This window comes from Corythoichthys intestinalis, chromosome 9, assembly GCF_030265065.1.
Source record: "Corythoichthys intestinalis isolate RoL2023-P3 chromosome 9, ASM3026506v1, whole genome shotgun sequence".
In the NCBI taxonomy this organism is placed as follows: Eukaryota; Metazoa; Chordata; class Actinopteri; order Syngnathiformes; family Syngnathidae; genus Corythoichthys; species Corythoichthys intestinalis.
Genome location: NC_080403.1, coordinates 44,283,188 through 44,304,548, shown reverse-complemented (window position 1 = coordinate 44,304,548; position 21,361 = coordinate 44,283,188). Strand labels below are relative to the sequence as shown.

The 21,361-nt window shown below is 37.0% G+C and overlaps 1 protein-coding gene across 1 annotated transcript in view; it reads right to left on the bottom strand.

Moving 5' to 3' along the window:
- Positions 1-21,135, bottom strand: part of tgm8 (transglutaminase 8) — a 36,064-nt gene extending 14,929 nt beyond the window's left edge. Inside the window, exons 1-8 of the mRNA XM_057844853.1 lie at positions 20,569-21,135; positions 17,154-17,327; positions 15,624-15,872; positions 11,763-11,881; positions 11,487-11,615; positions 10,306-10,480; positions 3,188-3,323; positions 3,007-3,116 (exon numbers count right to left, since the gene is read on the bottom strand). Of these exons, the coding sequence (XP_057700836.1) occupies positions 3,007-3,116; positions 3,188-3,323; positions 10,306-10,480; positions 11,487-11,615; positions 11,763-11,881; positions 15,624-15,872; positions 17,154-17,327; positions 20,569-20,593 (1,117 nt within the window). The 5' untranslated portion in view covers positions 20,594-21,135. The remainder of the gene's footprint in view (positions 1-3,006; positions 3,117-3,187; positions 3,324-10,305; positions 10,481-11,486; positions 11,616-11,762; positions 11,882-15,623; positions 15,873-17,153; positions 17,328-20,568) is intronic.
- Positions 21,136-21,361: the final 226 nt, after the last annotated feature.

The following is a 21,361-nucleotide window of genomic DNA, read 5'->3' as shown; positions in this document are numbered from 1 at the left end:
TATTATTTTTTGATTAATCACGTGAAAATATTTATCGCAATTAACGCATTCGCGGTACGACTCATTCCCGCATTGCCGCAAACAGCCTACAATGGCGCCGTTTTACTTATATACAGAGATAAGAGGCAGTGTCAAGTGAGTGGAGTAGATACAAGCATTCATTGGGGCCGTGCTTTAAATTGGCAAAACCTTTGTCATCTCTCCCACAGCAACTATAAATATTGTGGGAAGCGACGTGGGGAAGAATGACAGGAGTTGATCTTTTTCTTAACACCCTGTAGTGTATCCAACGCAGAGAAGATAGAGCATTTGCAGCCACCACACACAGTCATGGTTGCACCACTTCCCATCATGCAGTTGGGCAGAACAGTTAAGTCGCTACAGTATCATTTACTGAAAGTTCAACAAATACACTAGATGGCAATATTTAGTCACAATATACAAACTCACATTTATCCTTTAAGAATTACAAGTCTTTCTACCTGTGGATCCCTTTCACAGAAATAATGTTAATAATGTTAATGCCATCTTGTGGATTTATTGTTATAATAAACGAATACAGTACTTATGTACAGTATATTGAATGTATATATCTGTCTTATCTTTCCATTCCAACAATAATTTACAGAAAAATATGGCATATTTTAGAGATGGTTTGAATTGCGATTAATTATGATTAATTAATTTCTAAGCTGTGATTAACTCAACTACAATTTTTAATCATTTGACAGCCCTAGTTAAATGTACACCTTATGCCTAATATATACCCAATACAATAAAACAGAATAGTTGTGGATCTCAAAATATTGACTGGACAGTTATGGACTATGCACATTAAATCATTAGTAACATCAAATATTACACAATACACCAAAGTATATCAGTAGCCGTGTCCTTAAGTCTTTCTGATAGTTTTCCCCTGACCTTTTTACTGCAATAATATAATGAAAACCTGAAATGATGGCCTTTAGTTTTGGCCACCCCAAGATTTTAAGTGGCCCCATCTAGCCACCCCTATGAAAAATTTCTGGAGGCGCCACTGATGATATCCTCAGTAAATTATGAAAACCTATACAGTAATTGTTTGGGTGGTTTTAGTTAAAGCAGACACTATTTTTACATTTGTGTGGTGATTTTATGCAGATATGTGAGAAATTCCAAAAGGTTCAGATACTTTGTCATACATGTAACTACATTGTCCTTCACCACAAGTGTAATACATTGCTTTATTTGGTTGTCTCTTTCATCTTCCTGTCCCTTGTTTTCATCTCTAAAGTGCATCAATGGGTTGAGGAATAATGGAAACAATCTACAGTGGGGAGAACAAGTATTTGATACACTGCCAATCATTGGCAGTGTATCAAATACTTGTTCTCCCAACTGTATATCATGATTAGTTAAACTTTTTATCTCAACTATCATTCATGTATGATTATCTGAAAAAATACATAGGCAGCAAATAAAAATATTTTAAATAAATAATGCAGAAAAAAAATAGTGAAATGAATGCACAAATAGGTATTTGGTTTCACAAGTGTCAAGTCGCAACATGCTCTAGCCTTCTTCCCTTCCAAACAAGGCCGTTTACAAGAAGAAAAGCAGTAGCATAGGCTTTTTTGACAGTCAACACGTTCCTGTGAAACACAGACTGGGACCTTTCTTCTTGCTCACGTTTTTCTGGTTCTATAGTTTCCAGAAGAGTTCACTACATTTCTCAGTTTAATTAACGTTAACAGTAGAAAACATCTACAGGAGGACACTTCTCTTTAAGCAGCTTCCTACTCGAGTTTTGCAGGTTAGCAAGTTCACACAGTTTAATGTTGTGCCAACTCTGATGCAGGTCAGACTTTCAGGAGCAAAATAAGTGGTGTGTTCCACATCCCCAAAATATTGACGTCTTTTTACCTTACTTACAGTTGCTGCTGCTGCTGGCAGAAACAAACTTCTAATATATCTCTTCTTCAAAGGGGCCGGAGTATGTGGCATGTTGTCGATATGTATTTCTGTCAGGGTTGTGTGAGTGTGCGTGGTCATCAGCCAATCAAACATGCGTTTAAGGGGGGGAAAAAATGGATGGGTACATCCAGCAAGTGAAAAGGGGTAAATATCATCTGAACATAATGAAAGTAATTCACTTAATAATTGTAGGGTCAATTCTATCATTACAACATATGAGAAGACAATCTAAATTACCTGTATAACTGAACTCATATAACTCAAATAGGGTTAATTAGAAGTTGTTGGGGACAATTTGGGCATTCTGAAAAGTTGGTAGTGTTATGTCCCTACCGTCCCGATGCAAACCCACGCCCTTGGGTCAGACTCATGTTTTTTGGCCTCCCACTGACGATGCTAAACGTCCAAAATGGCTTAGACGTGTAGGTGGAAAACAGGAAATATTAGTAGAAAATACTGCATAACAGTAAATATTCTTAGTTTTTTATGTATTTTTTTTCTACAAAAAAAAACTTTTATTTTTACATTTACATTTATCTTAAAATAATCAAAAAAATTAAAACCAAAAAAGAGGGGGAATCAGTAAACATTTTTTTAATTTAAAAGCCGTTAAATATTCTTTCATTTCTCTATTTTTTTTAAATCAAAAAAGGGGAATGATCAATATTTTATAGTTATGTATTTATTCATGTTAAGTCATATTTCATTTTTATCTTTGATAAACTGTACTTGAAATTTTAATAACAAAAAAAAAGTGGAAGAAGAAATTAAACCTTTTTTTTCGTTTTTGGATTGAATTTAAGAAAATAAAGGAAAAAGCAGTAAATATTGTCTTTGCTTCTACAATTTTAATAATTTTATTTGTTTTGTTACAAAAAGAATAAACAGTAAATATTTTGCGATTTTTGAACTACGGAATTTCTTCATCAGTTTTATTTTATTTAATAAAATTTAGCCAAATTAAATTTCATGCAGGTGATTTGCTTTCTTTCACAGGCCACCCAAAATGCTTTGGGGGGCCACCAGTTTGAGACCCCTGATGTAGCGTACCATCACTGAGCTCCTGAGGCGTGGCGTCCAGAACTTGCCAGCCGTCGAATTTGCCGCCGGCCTTCAAGTCGGGACGCTTCATCCACGATTCCACCCACACGTGGTAGTTCCTAATGTAATATGACGTGGCTATAAAACACATCAGGCAACGATTTCAAACTTGAGATTCGCGGGTGCCTACCAAATACTGTCGTCGGAGTCTCTGTGCTCCGCGCCCTCGTCAGCGTGGTAGACGTCAATGGTGAGGTTGGCGTCGGTGTCGTGCGCCGAGGCGAAGTTGGTGATCACGCGGGTGGGCACGCCCAGCAGACGCATGACTGGATGCAAAGACCGCCCCGTTTTACGTCACACGCTTGCTCGCTAGTAAGTAGCGGCTAAGGTCTAAAATAGTGCTGTACGATATGACGACAAACAGTGGAACTCAGTATACGAAATGAATTCGTTCTTGAGTGGCTTTCGTATCATGATTTTTTCGTATAATGAATCGTGTGAGCTGTCTTGCCTAACTAAACTTAGTTGTTGTTGAAGCTTTTGAAAGCTTAGGTTTAAAGAAATTCCAAATATCTATCTTGCCTCCTCAGGTGTAGTTTTGGCTAAGCAAAGCAAAAGGCTGTCTCTAAGGTGCTAGTTACATGATCTATCCGAAACATAATTTTGACCCATTATGAAATACTTTGTAGTAGTGCTGCAACGATTAATCGATTTACTCGAGTATTCGATTAGAAAAAATATCCGAATTAAATTTTGTTGCCTCGAGTATTCGTTTAATTAAAGTGGTGTTGTAATGGATTATTTTGAAAGTGTTTGCATTTAGTTTTATTGATTAGGGTGGCTACACTGCCCTCTGGTCTGCCTCTTTTCACATGGCTGAATCCAACTGCTCCCTGTTAAGACCAACGTAAGCTAAGTTTTTGTTTGAGCCAATGGTTTTTAATGCATTCATAATTTTGTTTATAGGTATATTTAGCGTTTTTTTTTTTTTTTTTGTGGGAATATACAGTACATTCACCGGCCACTTTATTAGGTACACCTGTCCAACTGCTCGTTAACACTTAATTTCTAATCAGCCAATCACATGGCGGGAACTCAGTGCATTTAGGCATGTAGACATGGTTTAAGGCAATCTCCTGCAGTTCAAACCGAGCATCAGTATGGGGAAGAAAGGTGATTTGAGTGACTTTGAACATGGCATGGTTGTTGGTGCCAGAAGGGCCGGTCTGAGTATTTCAGAAACTGCTGATCTACTGGGATTTTCACGCACAACCATCTTTAGGGTTTACAGAGAATGGTCCGAAAAAGAAAAAATATCCAGTGAGCGGGAGTTCTGTGGGCGGAAATGCCTAGGTGATGCCAGAGGTCAGAGGAGAATGGCCAGACTGGTTCGAGCTGATAGAAAGGCAATAGTGACTCAAATAACCACCCGTTACAACCAAGGTAGGCAGAAGAGCATCTCTGAACGCACAGTACGTCGAACTTTGAGGCAGATGGGCTACAGCAGCAGAAGACCACGCCGGGTGCCACTCCTTTCAGCCAAGAACAGGAAACTGAGGCTACAATTTGCTCAAGCTCGTTGAAATTGGACAATAAAAGATTGGAAAAACATTGGTCTGATGAGTCTCGATTTCTGCTGCGACATTCGGATGGTAGGGTCAGAATTTGGCGTCAACAACATGAAAGCATGGATCCATCCTGCCTTATATCAACTGTTCAGGCTGGTGGTGGTGGTGTAATGGTGTGGGAAATATTTTCTTGGCACTGTTTGGGCCCCTTGGTACCGATTGCGCATTGTTGGAACGCCACAGCCAACCTGAGTATTGTTGCTGACCATGTCCATCCCTTTATGACCACAATGTACCCAACGTCTAATGGCTACTTTCAGCAGGATAATGCGCCATGTCATAAAGCTGGAATCATCTCAGACTGGTTTCTTGAACATGACAATGAGTTCACTGTACTCAAATGGCTTCCACAGTCACCAGATCTCAATCCAATAGAGCATCTTTGGGATGTGGTGGAACGGGAGATCCGCAACATGGATGTGCAGCCGACAAATCTGCACCAACTGTGTGATGCCATCATGTCAATATGGACCAAACTCTCTGAGGAATGCTTCCAGCACCTTGTTGAATCTATGCCACGAAGAATTGAGGCAGTTCTGAAGGCAAAAGGGGGTCCAACCAGTTACTAGCATGGTGTACCTAATAAAGTGGCCGGTGAGTGTATGTCTGAACCATTTGTTTAGAGCGTTATTAAAAAAAAATGCAAAAAATCATTTTATAGCATTTAAGCTAGTTGACTTTTTCTATGTAAGTTAGCCAATTGTTATTTTGTTTTACATAGATCCTCGTTTTTTAAATTAAATTTATACCGTGTGTTTGTGTTGTGTTACGTTTGTTAAGGTCCGAGTTGCCGAGTTGCAATAAACGTTGACTCAAATGAGTTCAAGAAACTAAATTCTGTGCTTTAAGAAGAGTGAAAAAAGCAGAATTTAACACAGACAAAATTATTCGACCAATCAGAGTGGTATTACCGAAACAAGTATTACCGAAACAACATGGTGACGTCATGTACCGTCATGGTCGGCAACGGATCGCCACAGACGTTTTCTTCAACACAACATGATCGTGTCAATAAAAATAATCTGTCTTTAGATATATATAATATGTATATACAGTGCCTTGCAAAAGTATTCGGCCCCCTTGAATCTTGCAACCTTTCGCCACATTTCAGGCTTCAAACATAAAGATATGAAATTTAATTTTTTTGTCAAGAATCAACAACAAGTGGGACACAATCGTGAAGTGGAACAACATTTATTGGATAATTTAAACTTTTTTAACAAATAAAAAACTGAAAAGTGGGGCGTGCAATATTATTCGGCCCCTTTACTTTCAGTGCAGCAAACTCACTCCAGAAGTTCAGTGAGGATCTCTGAATGATCCAATGTTGTCCTAAATGACCGATGATGATAAATAGAATCCCCCTGTGTGTAATCAAGTCTCCGTATAAATGCACCTGCTCTGTGATAGTCTCAGGGTTCTGTTTAAAGTGCAGAGAGCATTATGAAAACCAAGGAACACACCAGGCAGGTCCGAGATACTGTTGTGGAGAAGTTTAAAGCCGGATTTGGATACAAAAAGATTTCCCAAGCTTTAAACATCTCAAGGAGCACTGTGCAAGCCATCATATTGAAATGGAAGGAGCATCAGAACACTGCAAATCTACCAAGACCTGGCCGTCCTTCCAAACTTTCTTCTCAAACAAGGAGAAAACTGATCAGAGATGCAGCCAAGAGGCCCATGATCACTCTGGATGAACTGCAGAGATCTACAGCTGAGGTGGGAGAGTCTGTCCATAGGACAACAATCAGTCGTACACTGCACAAATCTGGCCTTTATGGAAGAGTGGCAAGAAGAAAGCCATTTCTCAAAGATATCCATAAAAAGTCTCGTTTAAAGTTTGCCACAAGCCACCTGGGAGACACACCAAACATGTGGAAGAAGATGCTCTGGTCAGCTGAAACCAAAATTGAACTTTTTGGCCACAATGCAAAACGATATGTTTGGCGTAAAAGCAACACAGCTCATCACCCTGAGCACACCATCCCCACTGTCAAACATGGTGGTGGCAGCATCATGGTTTGGGCCTGCTTTTCTTCAGCAAGGACAGGGAAGATGGTTAAAATTGACGGGAAGATGGATGCAGCCAAATACAGGAACATTCTGGAAGAAAACCTGTTGGTATCTGCACAAGACCTGAGACTGGGACGGATATTTATCTTCCAACAGGACAATGATCCAAAACATAAAGCCAAATCTACAATGGAATGGTTCAAAAATAAACGTATCCAGGTGTTAGAATGGCCAAGTCAAAGTCCAGACCTGAATCCAATGGAGAATCTGTGGAAAGAGCTGAAGACTGCTGTTCACAAACACTCTCCATCCAACCTCACTGAGCTCGAGCTGTTTTGCAAGGAAGAATGGGCAAGAATGTCAGTCTCTCGATGTGCAAAACTGATAGAAACCCCAAGCGACTTGCAGCTGTAATTGGAGCAAAAGGTGGCGCTACAAAGTATTAACGCAAGGGGGCCGAATAATATTGCACGCCCCACTTTTCAGTTTTTTATTTGTTAAAAAAGTTTAAATTATCCAATAAATTTTGTTCCACTTCACGATTGTGTCCCACTTGTTGTTGATTCTTGACAAAAAATTAAAATTTTATATCTTTATGTTTGAAGCCTGAAATGTGGCGAAAGGTTGCAAGGTTCAAGGGGGCCGAATACTTTTGCAAGGCACTGTATATATTTCTGTCTCCATCCATGTGCCCGTGTATAATGCCCACCCATGATTTTACAAGCTGATTTTGGGGAAAAAAAGTGTGCGTTATATTTGGGAAATTACGGTACTTAAACTTAACTGGAACAATAGACTTCCTAATGACATTGACGGGTCAGATTCCACCTTCACTGCACCACGCCTTCAAGTAGGGGGCCATCCCACAATCCGCTTCAGTTTTTCACAGTTGGTCGCAGCGACACATGCAGCGATCCAAAGCCAGTTTTACTGTATGTAGTTTGAAAAAGTACGAAAGCTGTACCGCATACAAACAGGAAGGATTGTCTGAGGAGTGACTTCTTCGAGGATTCAAGATAATTATTATATTTTTCGTTTTTTCACAAGAATTTTCAACATTAATAGCTCTTTGTTGTATGGCTGCCGCCACATTGTCTAACAGACTCGTATCATTCTTCGACATATTTGCGTAGAATAAATACTAACTGCCCAGTTCTTTTGCTTTTTTAACAAAGAATCGAGACTGTTTTACATTCATATCTTGGGGTGTGACAAAATATCAAAATGGTGATATATCGTGATACTTTGTATAGCAAAAGGTTATTGATATGCACCTGCCAAGAATCGAGAGATCGTTTTAAAAAGGTGTCAATGTCTAAAAAAATAAATAAAAAGGAACCAACAAGTTGTTACCAAAATCTTCCACCATAATGGTGTCTCAAATAACTCTAAGGCGGCATTGACGGTGCTCGACACCCAATCCAATTAGACTGGGAACGTTCGTTCATTTGAAACCAGCGCGTTCACAGTCGTTCTATCCGATTTTCAGGGCATTTACTGGTCACTTGCTGTTCCTTTTAGGGCACTTACATGTCATTTCCTGTTGAGTTTGAGTCACTGCCTATTTATTTGGGTGATTCCCAGGCAGTGTTGTCAGTCTGATTACTTTTTTCAGTAACGAGTAATCCAACGCGTTCATTTTTCTACACCAGTAATCTGATTAAAGTTAGTTTCCTTAGTGTCTCTGCGTTACTATTTTTTCATTGCCTCATAACGTATGTAGAATGAAGAATATTGTAGTCATGTACGAAGAGCATTTTGAATAGAAAATGCCAAAAACAAAAGGTTCCCGGTACGTGTTTCCATGACAACCTCTTAGCTATTTCCTGTTTTGGTCTCGCATCACATGTGTTGTGGGACTGAAGGCGTGGGCCAGGCGGGTGGACATTTGAGCCGAGTGTTGAGACGTTGCGAGGGAATGTTGATCTGTGGATATCCATTAATGAAGGTGAGTATTTTTCCTTCATTCTGGAGGGTATCAGCAAAAGGTTGGACCCCATACATGTGCGGCCGTTTCGTAGCTTTGCCATAGCAACGACGGGCTCATCGCTCCAAGTTGGCAAGCTTTGTTTACGTCATATGCGTGTTGCACATTTATGTGATGTGTTCATTTAGCATCTGTGGGATGTGTTCTAAGTCCGATTGAGTGTAAAGTGCTTAGTTGCCGCCACGTTTTGTGGCCAAATTGACCGCGTGTGTGTTGAGAGGAGTACTTCTGGGTTGTGCACGCGCATCCGCACCCGCCACCACCTTTGCAAGTTTGTGCAGTCAGTTTGCATTGTTTTACATTGGCACTGATATGCTGTTAACCATAACCCGAAAATCAAAAGTTTTGACATTAGGCTTAATCTTAGAGTTAGTGGGATTTAATTGGTCGGTGGAGTTGATTTCAACAAATTCCAAGCAGTTTGTCAGATATTTGTTAGTTTCAGGGCTCCGGAGTGGCTAAGCTAGCGCGAAATTCTGATATTCCCCTTTAAATTCAATCATCGGAAAGTCAATTACATGTGATGACATTTTTCTGTTGTCATTCTTATGTTGAGGCGGCAAAGGGAGAAAAATGGGTAAAGAGTAGCTGATAGATTACTTTTAAAGTAACTTAGTTACTTTGATAATGAAGTAATCAGTAAAGTAACCAGATTACTTTTTTGAGGTGTAATCAGTAATCAATAATTAAATTACTTTTTTAAGTAGTCTGTGACAACACTGGCCGCCACATTGACTAACAGACTAGCATCGTACTTCGACATATTTACGTAAAATAAATGCTAACTACCCGGTTATTTGCTCTTTTAACAAAGAATTGAGACTGTTTTACGTCCATATCTATAAAGAATTCAGGGATTTAAGCATTTATCCACAAGAATTTTCACCGGAAAAGCTCTTTTTACATAAGGTACATTTGCTTACTGACTAGCGTCATAGTTTGCAATATTTACGTAAAATAAATGCTAACTGCACGCTTTTTTTTTTTTTTTTTGCTTTTAACCAAGAATCTGGACTGTTTTGCGTCCATATCTATAAATAATTCAGGCCTTTAAGCATTTATTCACAATAATTTTCAACGAAACAATCTCTTTGTCTGTGATTCCACTCGGTCAGCTTTGACAGAGATAGGCCCCCTATGAATCGGCCCGTGACCCGTCAATATATTATGAAGTCTATGCTAGAACTTAAAAGTAGCTTGATACAAACGGAAATTCTATTGAAACATGGGGTAAAAACACCTAACTATTATGTGATGTGAGCTATCAAGCATAACAACATTTTTTGGTAAGAAATAGGATTTTTTAAATAAGTTTTTTGAGTGAAAGCGGTGAATTTTTTTTTTTTTTTTCCTAGTCACATCTGAGATGCAATTGTTGGCTGTTTTCAACAATGCACATCTAAAAAAAAGACATTGATTGTATAAAAATGGTTCAATATTAGGTAAAATGTCTCGTTTTCTCATGTACATTTAAAATTGCTCTTTATCTTAAAAAAAAAAAAAAAAAAAAAAAAAAAATCGGATTACTCGATTAATTGATGGAATTTTCAGTAGAATACTCGATTACTAAAATATTCGATAGCTGCAGCCATGGTCAGTTTTATTTCAGTTTTTCCCCACTTTTTTTCCATATCACACAGCACTAATGCCTAAAGACAGCAACGACTATGGCGACGTTACCCGAACACATGACACCGGCGAAGACCCAGCATTGCCCATACTTGACCGGACTTCCGCTCTTCTTCCACTTGCTGAGGATGTCGTGGCTGCCGCTCCAGTGTGATGGCGAATAGCCGCCCGCGTAAGAGTCAGACCAGTTGCCCATCAACACGCCGCTATCGTCAAAGTTGTTCACCTGCCGAGGAAAATCACACATTATTTCTGAACCCACTGCGTGTAATCTCAATTTTTGTTGCTCTGAAATTTCAATAGAAAAAGTAAAGTTTTGCTTTAAGTATTAAGGAAGAGGAGATGATTGTTTTCCAAAGTAAAAGCAAAGATATGATTTTAATTCATTACAAGGAGAATCTAATTTCATTCAGGATACATAAATCATATAATAGGCATATTTTTTCTTTTAAAATATATTTTATTGTTTTGGTATTGTATTTGAAATTTTTGGTTTAGTGAAAATGAATATAAATGAATAAATAAAAATAGAATATTTGCTTTTTTTTTGGGTTGTTTATTATTTAGAACGCTTTAATAACAAACAAATAAATAACAAAAAAATATGTACGTTTTTGACCTTTTTTGTTTTAAAATATATCAGTGAAAAAATATTTACTTTTTTTCCCTTTTTGGTATTTCTATTTGAAAAATGTATATAAATCAATACAATTAAAAATACAAAATGAAAAAAGAAAATTATTTCTTGTTTTTTCTTTTGTTTATGCAAAGTAATTTTATAACAAATATATAAAATGAAGTTAAATAATTTATTAAATAAAGAATACTTATCCATCTATATTCAGGTTATTCATTTATAATCTTCATATTGCTTTTTGTATTATTAAATTAAATAGAAAAATAAAGAACATTTTAAAGAAAATATTTCGTTTTTTTTTTTTACATTTAATTAAACTAAAAGTCAAAATTAAAATATTCTTTTAGTCATTTTATTCCCCTAAAAATACTGTACATTATAAAGTAAAAAAAACAAAACGAAAAAAACAACAGACATTTTAATGAATAAAACCCAAAAAGAAGTAAAAACATGAATAAGACAATATTTACATGTAAAAGGCTCAAAAAATGAGAATTTAGACCATTTTTAGCATTGAACCATCCATTAGTTCATCATTTTAGATGATCCATTAATCCAAATAATGTCCAGCCACCTCCAACAGTGAGAAACCTACCATAGCACTGACCACACGGCCCACATAAGCGGGGTCGCAGCGGGCCGCCAGATCGCTGCCGGGGTCCTTTTTGTACTTGACATTGTTATCCAGGATGTGGAGGCAAATATCCACCATATCATCTTCAAACTGGAAAAGAAGGAAAGAAAAGTAAAGGAGTACCGCTAGGTCCCATTCAGGGTGATTTTGGGAGTGTGTACTAAAAACGAAGGTACATTCTTTATTCTTTAAATTACACTAATCATTTATTTTATAGTGCAAGTGTGCTTTTCATACATGTCCATAGTCCCAGGTCAAAGGTGATATGTAATCTGAACTTCCTCTGAAGATGACTCCGTGTTCATTCAGCACATACTCTCGTCTCTCCTGCTCATCTGACATAAAGACAGCGTCACCTGCGTGGACCGCAAATAGCATATGCTGTTAACGTACTACAAACGGTAGGACAACAATTAGTGTTGCATCGAAACCATTGTTTGGCTCCTCATACAGATTCCGGCTGTGTGTACTGTCGGATACTGTACCGATACCGTGATTTTATAATAAAGAAATAAATTACTGCATACTCACTTAAACGTAAAGTCATTGCTATCATAGGTTGGTAAGGCATTCCTTTAACTCATTGTGAATAGATGTCCAATCAATTTGAAGTGGGAGGGATAGCAGCAACTGGACAAAGGTTCCTTCACTGCTACCCTCCCACTTCGAATGGATTGACGTCGATTAGTAATAAACTCATTTCACTTCACGGCAGAAGCATGAAAAGACCTTTCTTTGCCCCTACTAACATGGCTGGCCCAATCGATAAGGCCATACAGCTATACCGTAACTGAGCAGTAGAGGCAGCAACACGAGTACAAGCAAGATTGGGCAGGTGAAGAAGATATTGACCATTAAAAACAAACTGTGAAAGTAGCGCACCTTCAGATGGGTGCTGCACACTCTTGTACAGTAGGTGGGGACATGCACCTGATAGTTGTTACAATCCACCATTAAGCGTTCCATTAATCATTTTGTCAGGAGATATTGGTTAGGTTGGATTTGGAGTTTTTTGAACTTCTTCTTTACAGTGCACTCAAATTCATTGCTTGTTTTTTCATTCTTCAGTTTTACATAAACGTGAGCAGTCAATATATTTTCTGGTTCTTTATTTGAATATTGGCTCAGATCTCTATACATACAAATATACTGGTATATATATATATACATATATACACACAAATATATAATGTATATATATCACATTTTTGCATCAGAGAAAAAAAATTTACTTGTAAGGTAAATGTTAAAGCAAGTACTTTTGTACTTTAACTTTTTAACTTTAACTAATTTTCGGACTATAAGGCGCACCAGACAATAAGTCACCACCCACCAAATTTGACAAGAAAACGGCATTTGTTCATAGATAAGCTGCACTGGACTGTACGCCGCAGATGTCCTCACTGTAAATTGGGCTATTTATAGTACACCAAAAGATATTAACTGGTAACACTTTATTTGACAGCGATGTCATAAGACTGTCATAAGACCCTTATATTATGATATGACACTGTCACGAGCATGAATGAATGTTTATGACAGATGTCATTTAGTGTCATCCGGCAAATTATCTCACTTCTGAATGGATATAGAAGATGTGAGCTAGACATAGAGTGGTGCAAATAAGTATTTAGTCAACCACTAATTGAGCAAGTTCTCCCACTTGAAAATATTAGAGAGACCTGTAATTGTCAACATGGGTAAACCTCAACCATGAGAGACAGAATGTGGGGGAAAAAAAGAAAATCACATTGTTTGATTTTTAAAGAATTTATTTGCAAATCATGGTGGAAAATAAGTATTTGGTCAATACCAAAAGTTCATCTCAATACTTAGTTATGTACCCTTTGTTGGCAATAATGGAGGCCAAACATTTTCTTCACACGGGGGGACCTAGTGAATGACCTACAGAGAGCTGGGACCACAGTAACAAAGGCTACTATCAGTAACACAATGCGCCGCCAGGGACTCAAATCCTGCACTGCTCGACGTGTCCCCCTGCTGAAGAAAGTACACGTCCAGGCCCGTCTGCGGTTCGCTAGAGAGCATTTGGATGATCCAGAAGAGGACTGGGAGAATGTGTTATGGTCAGATGAAACAAAAATAAAACTTTTTGGTAGAAACACAGGTTCTCTTGTTTGGAGGAAAAAGAATACTGAATTACACCATACCCACTGTGAAGCATGGGGGTGGAAACATCATGCTTTGGGGCTGTTTTTCTGCAAAGGGACCAGGACGACTGATCTGTGTAAGGCAGACATGTCCAAAGTCCGGCCCGGGGGCCAAATGCGGCCCGTGGCCAAATTTCATCCGGCCCCCAGCCTCTGTCATAAAATCAATAACGTCTGGCCCGCACACAGATTTAATAAATTGGTCAGCAATACTCCTACAAGAATATGAAGTAGCTTAACTAAAAACTAAGAACTAGCTTAACACTAAATGCTGCTCCTCATTTACCCACTATAAGGCAGCAGCACTCTAAACAACATTACCACGTGACCCTTTACTCCCAATTTTGTAAAATGACGACAATCAACAAAAAACAAAGTTGACTGCAACGGCCGGCGCTTCAAGGATAGGTGGAAATTGGACTATTTCTTCACTAAAATACGCAAGAACTGTGTCTGCCTCATTTGCAAAGAGACAGTCGCTGTTTTTAAAGAGTTCAATATGAGGCGATATTACCAAACAAGACACGCTGACATGTACGACAAGATTACATGGAAGATACGTAGCAAGAAATTGAAGCAACTTGAAGCTAGTTTAATTTCACAGCAGCAGTATTTCGCAAGAGCCCGAGAATCGAAAGAGAACGCCACAAAGGCTAGTTGCGAAACTGTTGAAATTATTAATTAAAAAAAAAAAAAAAAAAAAAAAAAAAGCAAATGTGAAACAAAGAATGGCTTGCTAAAATTTGCTTAAATATATTGTTTTAGGTAAAGGACGTCAGCCAAGGTCGGCCACCCACATTTTTACCACACCAAATCTGGCCCCGTTTGCAAAAACTTTGGACACCCCTGGTGTAAAGGAAAGAATGAATGGGGCCATGTATCGAGAGATTTTGAGTGAAAATCTCCTTCCATCAGCAAGGGCATTGAAGATGAGACGTGGCTGGGTCTGTCAGCATGACAATGATTACAAACACACAGCAAGGGCAACAAAGGAGTGGCTTTGTAAGAAGCATTTCAAGGTCCTGGAGTGGCCTAGCCAGTCTCCAGGTCTCAACCCCATAGAAAATCTGCGGAGGGAGTTGAAAGTCCGTGTTGCCCAACGACAGCCCCAAAACATCACTGCTCTAGAGGAGATCTGCATGGAGGAATGGGCCAAAATACCAGGAACAGTGCGTGAAAAGGTTGTGAAGAGTTACAGAAAACGTTTGGCCTCCGTTATTGCCAACAAAGGGTACATAACAAAGTATTGAGATGAACTTTTGGTATTGACCAAATACTTATTTTCCACCATGATTTGCAAATAAATTATCTAAAAATCAAACAATGTGATTTTCTACTTTTTTCCCGCACATTCTGTCTCTCATGGTTGAGGTTTACCCATGTTGACAATTACAGGCCTCTCTATTATTTTCAAGTGGGAGAACTTGCACAATTAGTGGTTGACTAAATACTTATTTGCCCCACTGTAAATACGTACATACATATATATAATCACATATTTGCATCAGAGAAAATATTTTTACTTGTAAGGTAAATGTTAAAAGGTAAATGTTAAAGCAGTACTTTTGTACTTTCACTTGAGTAAATTCTTAGATACTTTTACTTTTACTTAAGTACCATAATTTTCTGACTATAAGGCGCACCAGACTATAAGTATTTCTCAAAAATATTATTTCATCAATGTAAAAGCATCTGCTATTTCTTCGGTGGCTGCAAATTATAGTACTACACGTCCAATCAATTTGAAGCGGGAGGGATGGCAGTGAATGAACATTCGCTGCCAACCTCCCGCTTCAAATGTGCTGGATTAACATAAGGATGATTGGATGTCACACGAGTGAGTCAATAAAAGTTTAAAAAAGGTCCATACAAGCACTTAGGTATGAAGATAACAAGTAAGGGGCCGCAAGATTGTTGAGGAACATACCCGAGAACCAGGGGTTGAAGAGGAGCATGAAGGTGGCCAACGTCTTATCCTCGCCCCACAGCAAGCCATTGAGAGTGTACTTGCCAACGGGGGCATCAGGAGGGGGCGTGATGAGCACAGCCAGGGAGGAGGAGGTGGAGCCGCTGTCCAGTGTGGCCTTCCACACCGCTTTGGCGGAGGACCGTCCGCCTGTCGGGTCAGGGATGCCGAAGCGACATGAGGTGCCGTTCTCCTCCGAAGCATGTTTGCCTGAAGGAAATTTGCTCAATTTAAAAAATAAATATATAAATACATCAAGGATTTTTGTTGTCGTTGTTTTAATGAGACAAAAAAAAATGAATAAAACATTCTCATTATTTACTATTTACTTCTTTACTGATACTAATTCTTATTCTAAAAATATTCTTTTTTGTATTATTCAATGAAATACAAATGAATTAAAAATAAGGGAATACTGTTTTTTACTTTACTAGTTTACTCGTACTTTTTTAACTTTTATTTGCATTGAGTGTTATTTAAAACATTTTTTTATTAAAAAATATACAAAAATGAGTTATTAATAGAGATTAACATATAAAATAGGTCTTAAAAATGAATAGTAATAATAACAATTATTTTATATATATATATATATATATATATATATATATATATATATATATATATATACATATATATATATATAACAAAATTAGGCTACTGTGTTTTTTTTTTTTTTATTAAGAATAAAGTTGAAAAAATACACAATAATAGTATTAAAAACTAAAACATAAGATATTTACTATTCTATTAATACTATTCTATTTTATTTTAATGAAATAAAAATAAAGTAAAATGAAAACTAATGGAAAATGGTTTCTTACAGTATTTGTATTGTTTTATTTAAACAAACAAACCAAAAAAATATATATATGTATCTTAAAATGCAAATTACTGTGTTTTCTTTTTGTATTTTAATTTAGAAAAAAAATAAATAAGTAGAACTTATAAAAATGAAAAAAGGTGTTGACCGCTCTATTTTATTTGAATTAGATAAAAATAAAATACCGGTATTAAAAAAAAAAAAAACAATTTAAAATAACAAATAAAAATGAAGGAACAACGTTACTTTGTTCTTGTTTAAAATATTTTTAAAAATAGACAAAATTAAATACATATATTCATGGAGTTCCTTTTTTATTTTAAAAAGAATGTGCACACTGGAAAAATTAATTACTATTCTATTACTCATAATGATATTCTGTTTTTTCTCTTTTTTTCAAATAAATAAAAATGCAAGAATTGAAAAACAATTTTTAAAAAATGCATAAGACTGTTGGTGTTTTTTTTTGTTTTTTTATTTATTTAAAATCCTTAAAAATATATATCAAATATCATATTTACTGGGGTTTTTTTGTTAAAAAAATACAACACAAATAAACATTTATGCTCAAGAGGGTTAAAAAAATCAATTAGTTGTTGATTAGTGGGTGAATCGTCAGTCCTAATTTACAGTATATTATGCACAGAATGTAGTGGAGTCACGCTTACCTCCAGTGGAAGCGACGAGGGTGAGAGAATCAACGCCTTTTTTGAAGGGCTTAGTCAAGTTCAAAGTGACCTTGAAGGACTGTCCTCGGCGGACAATCAGCTGATCAAGAGGAAGCTCGCTGGTATGATGCGAGAAGTGGTTGCTCATGGTGTGGACGTCCACGCCCTTAAAAACTGACGCAAATGAACACAACAAAATTTGTTAGTTTCCCACTTTCATGGTTAACTTTTTCAGTGCTAATGTAGATGATAGACGTACAGTAACACAGCATGTAATCATCCTGCTGCTAAGCATTGAAACAATTTACTGACTAGTATCGCTAGTAGACATTCGATCCATTTGAACTGGGAGGGTGGCAGCGAGTTAATGAACCATTGTTCACCCGCTGCCAACCCTCTCATTTAAAATTAATTTGACGTCTATGGCTATCATTGACAGCCAATTAGTTCATTTGAGGGCATATACTGTTGAATTTGGGTCACTTTGTTTTAATTTTGGGACATTACTACTGTCACTATCTGTTGTTTGGGAGAACTTGCAAGCCACTTTCTATAGATTTTAGGGTCACTTGTTCATTTTGGTGCAATACAAAGTCACTTCGAGTTCATTTTAGGGCATTTCCGGATCACTTTCTATTGATTTTGGAGCACTCATTCCCGGGTCATTTGCTGTTAATTTTGGGGCATTTCTGGATCACTCTCTGATTATTTTATGTCACTTCTTGTCACCGGCCATCACTGACAGCAAATTTGTTCATTTGAGGACATTTACGGGTCAACTCCTGTTCATTTTGGGTCACTTTGTATTGATTTTGGAACATTCCCAGGTCACTTCCTGTACATTTTGAGTAACTATTTTTTGTTTTGGAGAACTTACTGTACATGTCACTTTCTGTTGGTTTTTGGCTCACTTCAATGTTATTTTTGGCGCAATACTGAGTCACATCCAGTTGATTTTAGGACATTTAACGGGACACTTCCTGTTCATTTAGGTGTACTTATTATTGATTTTGGAACATTCATTCCCAGGTCACTTCCTATTAATTTTGGGTCATTTCTGAGTAACTACCTTTTCATTTTGGATCACTTCCTGTTGATTTTCAGTTCACTTTCTGTCGATTTTGCGACATTCCCAGGTGAGTTCCTGTTTAGGTCAGATCCTGCTGATTTTGGGGTATTCTCGGCTCACTTGCTGTTGATTTTGGAGCTTTTGCAGGTAACTTCCTGTTGATTTTGGGACCTCTCCATATCACTTCGTGTTGATTTTGAGGCCTTTCTGTATTACTTCTTGTTGATTTTGGGTAACTTCTTGTTGATTTTGCGACAATCCCAGGTGGCTTCTATTCATTTTGGGTCACTTTGTGTGGATTTTGGGGCCTTTCCATATCTCTTCTTGTTGATTTTGCAACAGTCCCAGGTGACCTCCTGTTCATTTTGGGTCAATTATTGCTAATTTTGGGGCATTCCGGGTCACTTGCTGTTGATTTTGAGGCCTTCGGTCATCCACTGCCAACCTCCCACTTCAAATGGACTGGACGTCTAGCATCGTCAACGGCAGCTAGTAAGTTATTAGCAGATGCTTTGACATTGATGAAATAATCTTTTAAAAATCAGTTGAGAAATAATCTCGTCATATAACTTAATTTGAATGTCAACGCATTGACTCTGATGGGAAAATCGCCCCAACCAACATGGCCGTCCTTAGGGGGGCGATGACATGTCTTTCCTTGCTTATGACGTGAATTGAAATGAGTTTATCACTAGTAGACATCCAATCCATTTGAAGTTGATTGGACATCTAGAACTGTCAATGGCAGCCAATGAGGAGAGAGAAAAAGAATAGATTACAGCTGGCAGCCAATGAGTTAATAACTTTTTCTTGTTGTAAGCGCAATTAAGGGCGCACCCCTATGCCATTTCCGACCCGGAATGTGAACTTGGAGTTGTCCCAAGAGCTAAGGTTAATGGTAAGCATTGAGTAGCAATCATCTAGTGTCTTTTCATTTTTTTTGTTGTTGTGCTTTTTCTTCTTGCTAGACCGCAAAACAAGCCTGCTCATGTTGCAAATGTTGCAAGTCAGCTGAGGTGATTGCAATTTATTGTCTTTGGAAATATTCCTGTTTTATTACAGTGCATGTGAAAGTCCAAATTTAGAGTCGCACATACTGGACTGTCTCAGAAAATTAGTATACACAATATTCTAATTTTCTGAGACAGTCCTGTACATTAATCCACCATTTAAAGCAGGGGTGTCCAAACTTTTTGCAAAGGGGACCAGATTTGGCGTGGTAAAAATGTGGGGGGCCGACCTTGGCTGACGTCCTTTACATAGAACAATATACAGGACTGTCTCAGAAAATTAGAATATTGTGTATTCTAATTTCCTGAGACAGTCCAGTATAAAAGAAAAAATAAGTTGAAAAAAAAACAATAAATACATTTTGGGAGAGAGTTGCATGTGAAATTAATTAGTGCAGGAAATAAGATAGTTACTTGGGAAAGTCCAGGCTTTGAGATACAAGTCTAAAAACATAAATATATATATCTGTTTTTAAAAATAGCCACACTATAATTAATAAATAAATTAGAACAATACAGATGTAAAATATTTATTTGGCAACATTTTCATGTTTGGGCTTAAAAGTCGTACAAGGGCAAGTTCAAATTAAAGTTGTATGTCTATATAAAAAAGTATATATATATATATTATAAATAAATAACATTTTCAAAAGAGCCAAACGTCAAACAATAAAGGAAAATATTACTTTGGCAATATTTTCATGTCTGTTCTTCATAGTAGTACATGGAAAAGTTCAAATTTAGACTTGCATGCCTAAAATAAATCTTAGAAAAATGAAAAATACATTTTTTGCACGTCTAACAGCAGATAAATTGATTAAATAAATGAGAAAAATATTTATAGTCAATATTTCTTGTTTTTTATTTATATAATTTAAAAACAATAAATTTGAAAAAAAGTTGCACATCTAAAAATAAATAGAATATATATATATATTTTTTAAATATATGAAAAAATATTTTTACAAAGAACAACAAAGGAGTTGCACGTCATACGATCAACGCCAATTTCTGCCAGTCCTCTTAGTGGCCTGGTACGCTTTTCTTGCAGCAGTTCAGTCATTTTCGTTTTTGCTACATTTATTTAAAGTTTTTGTACGAATCCAGTTCATGCACACAATAATGTTAGAGTAATGTTAAGTCAATGAGGTGAATATTCAAAATTAAAACATTGTAAATCCCATAAAATGTGCACATTAAAATTTGAATAAACATTGTCAATACCATGAAAATACACATTTGCATAAGCAGTCTATTATTTTGGGAGGCAAAACCAATCAGTTTTATGTTCTGAAAAGTAATTTCAGGATATTAGAAACGATTATTTTTGACTCACCTGAGTTGTTGCCCACCGAGCTCATCTTTGCACGTGTATGCAGTTGATCAAACTACAGAGGAGGCAATGCTGCAAGACGCTGAAATACCTGCAAAGCGCGACAAACCTGGTAACCCTTTATCATGTCCGGGAGCAAGTTAGTCAGGTTTCAACCACACTCAGCTGCTTCAGAGATCTCCTACTCACACCCATGTAGTGTCATTTACCGTATAGTATTTGGTATCGTTGCACATTTGGAATACGAAGCCTAAAAAAAATCTTCAAGGCACACAAGGTGATGATGAAAACTTCAAACCAAAATGGCACACTTCCTGTGCATTAAATTTTTAAGGCAAAGCTCATGTTTTTAAAGGAATCCACGGATAGAAAAACTTGTAGTTCTTAAAAGATACATGTTATTATGAGTTAAAATAATTTGATATTGAAACCCCTCCTGATGTTTTCGTTTTATACAATTTGTAAACTTAGTTTAACTAGTAGGTCGCCATTGTTGCTGACGTCACAGGGCGGTGATGTCACATGGTTACGCTGCCGAGCTTCGAGAGTATGACTCTAGCAACATAAACATTGCATATATACATACATACAGTGGGGCAAATAAGTATTTAGTCAACCACTAATTGTGCAAGTTCTCCCACTTGAAAATATTCGACAGGCCTGTAATTGTCAACATGGGTAAACCTCAACCATGAGAGAGAGAATGTGGAAAAAAAAAACAGAAAATAACATTGTTTGATTTTTAAAGAATTTATTTGCAAATCATAGTGGAAAATAAGTATTTGGTTAATACCAA